Below are 1866 nucleotides of genomic sequence, written 5' to 3' on the forward strand. Positions count from 1 at the left end.
CAGGCTGCACCTGTGAGAGGTCACATGTTGTGAAATATAGACCTGTGAAGCTCCTCCCCATAATGCAAGGCCCCACCCCTCATTATCAAGGCTCTGGCATTCAGTAAGCAGCACGTATCTTAGGTGAGTGAAATATCTCCACTCATTCATACCTGTCCATGTCTCTTCATTCATAATGCCTGGAAATAATCAGAAAGTGCCATCACTGACCTGCATGCTGAAGATACACGAGATCCGAATGGCGCAGCGGATCCCCTCCAGACACAGGTTAGCCACTTCATTATCATCACAGTCCTGGAGGCCAATGCTGAAGGCAGCCAGCAAAGGAGTCCAAACCAACTGCAGAAAGAAAAATGCTGAGTACACTTTACATGGCTAAGGAGGGCGATGGAAGCAGCTGATACGAATACACCCAAGCTGCTCCAGTACGGCCCCCCCACAATGTACAACCACTACCCCTGGGTAAAAGACCACATGTGGTATGGTGGAGACATCCCATAATACAGACATCGGAAAGAAATAGGAAGGATGAGAGATTCATTTATAAAAATTCATAATAGTGAAAGTTATGTGAACCTGGATTACCACTGATCATTAATGGGCAGCACGGTGGCTCAGTGGCCTTTGCAGCGCTGACTATCTGCATGGAGTTTGCAGGTTCTCCCAGAGTGTGTGTGGGTTTCCCCCGGGTTATCCGCTTTCCTCCCACGTTCCAAAAACATGCAGTTAGGTTAATTGGCTCCCCCCATATTGACCTTGTGAGCTCCTTTGAGGGACAGCTAGTCACATGACTATGGACAGCGCTGCCTAATATGATGGCGCTATATAAATACTGTGTAATAATGAATATGAGAGTTTGCAATGTTCACACACAAGAACCCATCTGACTGTCCTTGTGGGGTCAGAATGGAATTATTTTTTTTAAACCCAAAAATGTAAATCCCTGTGAACCCAGGGATGGCAGGTGCACTTTTATCTGCCCCATCACACTGACTTACCTTGAACATGGGTCTGACGTGCTCTAGGTGGGTGGCACTGGTGAATGGGGCTTTCTCCTGGCTTACAGCTTCCATTAGAGCTTTGGCTGTTCTGGCCATCTGCTCCGTCTCCATATTGTACAACAAGCGCCGTTCCTTCTCACTGGGCACACCTGGTTGGAGGAGAGAAGATCTGTGAATAGATCTCACAGGAAAAGACCACACACAAAGATCTGGGGCACCAACATTCACCCAATCCTGGGCGGGCCGAACACTAACTTGTCTTTGTAGATTTGTTGGCGATTGTGTGTTCCTTCGTCTCTTTCATGGCGATCTTCTTGCCTTCTATCTCATCGTATATGGCGGACAGATATTCCTCTGGCAGATCTTTGCTGTCATTAATCCCACAGTTCATTTTAATATATTGTTCTTTTGTCATTTTATTCTTCACCTGGAAAAAGGAACAGACTGTCATGTGATGTGAAAGATGAAGAATGAAACAGACAAAGGGTGAAATATCGCACCTGAGGATTGTGCAGATCTGTGGTCAGCATGATGATGGAGTAAGCCAGGACGTAGGCAGTGTCAGCGCTGGCAAACAACGTCTGTCTACAAGAGAAACACACAAATCACACAATGCAGAATTCTAACTGTAATAACACTCTCATTTCTGCCCCTGGGTCACCTTCCATTCTGCCCTCTTATTTACCCCCAATATTCAGAACATTTCCAGTCACTTCCACCTGATCAACATCTCCAAAATCCGCCCCTACCTGTCCCCTGAGACCCCCAAACTCCTTGTACATGCTCTTATCATCTCCCGTCTGGACTACTGTAACCTCCTCCTCTCTGGTATTCCACTAACCCGACTCTCTCCTCTACAATCTAT

General features: G+C 46.6%; 1 protein-coding gene across 2 annotated transcripts in view; it reads right to left on the reverse strand.

Annotated features, from left to right (window-relative positions):
* ARFGEF2 (ARF guanine nucleotide exchange factor 2) overlaps nt 1-1866 on the reverse strand; it is a gene marked incomplete at its 5' end in the record, with an annotated part of 31178 nt that overhangs the window by 11444 nt on the left and 17868 nt on the right. For both annotated transcript variants that reach the window (XM_072403258.1, XM_072403257.1), the window contains 4 exon segments: nt 211-339; nt 999-1150; nt 1257-1428; nt 1502-1586. In XM_072403258.1, the coding sequence (XP_072259359.1) occupies nt 211-339; nt 999-1150; nt 1257-1428; nt 1502-1586 (538 nt within the window).

Source organism: Pyxicephalus adspersus, chromosome 3 (genome assembly GCF_032062135.1).
Source record: "Pyxicephalus adspersus chromosome 3, UCB_Pads_2.0, whole genome shotgun sequence".
NCBI classification, from domain to species: Eukaryota; Metazoa; Chordata; class Amphibia; order Anura; family Pyxicephalidae; genus Pyxicephalus; species Pyxicephalus adspersus.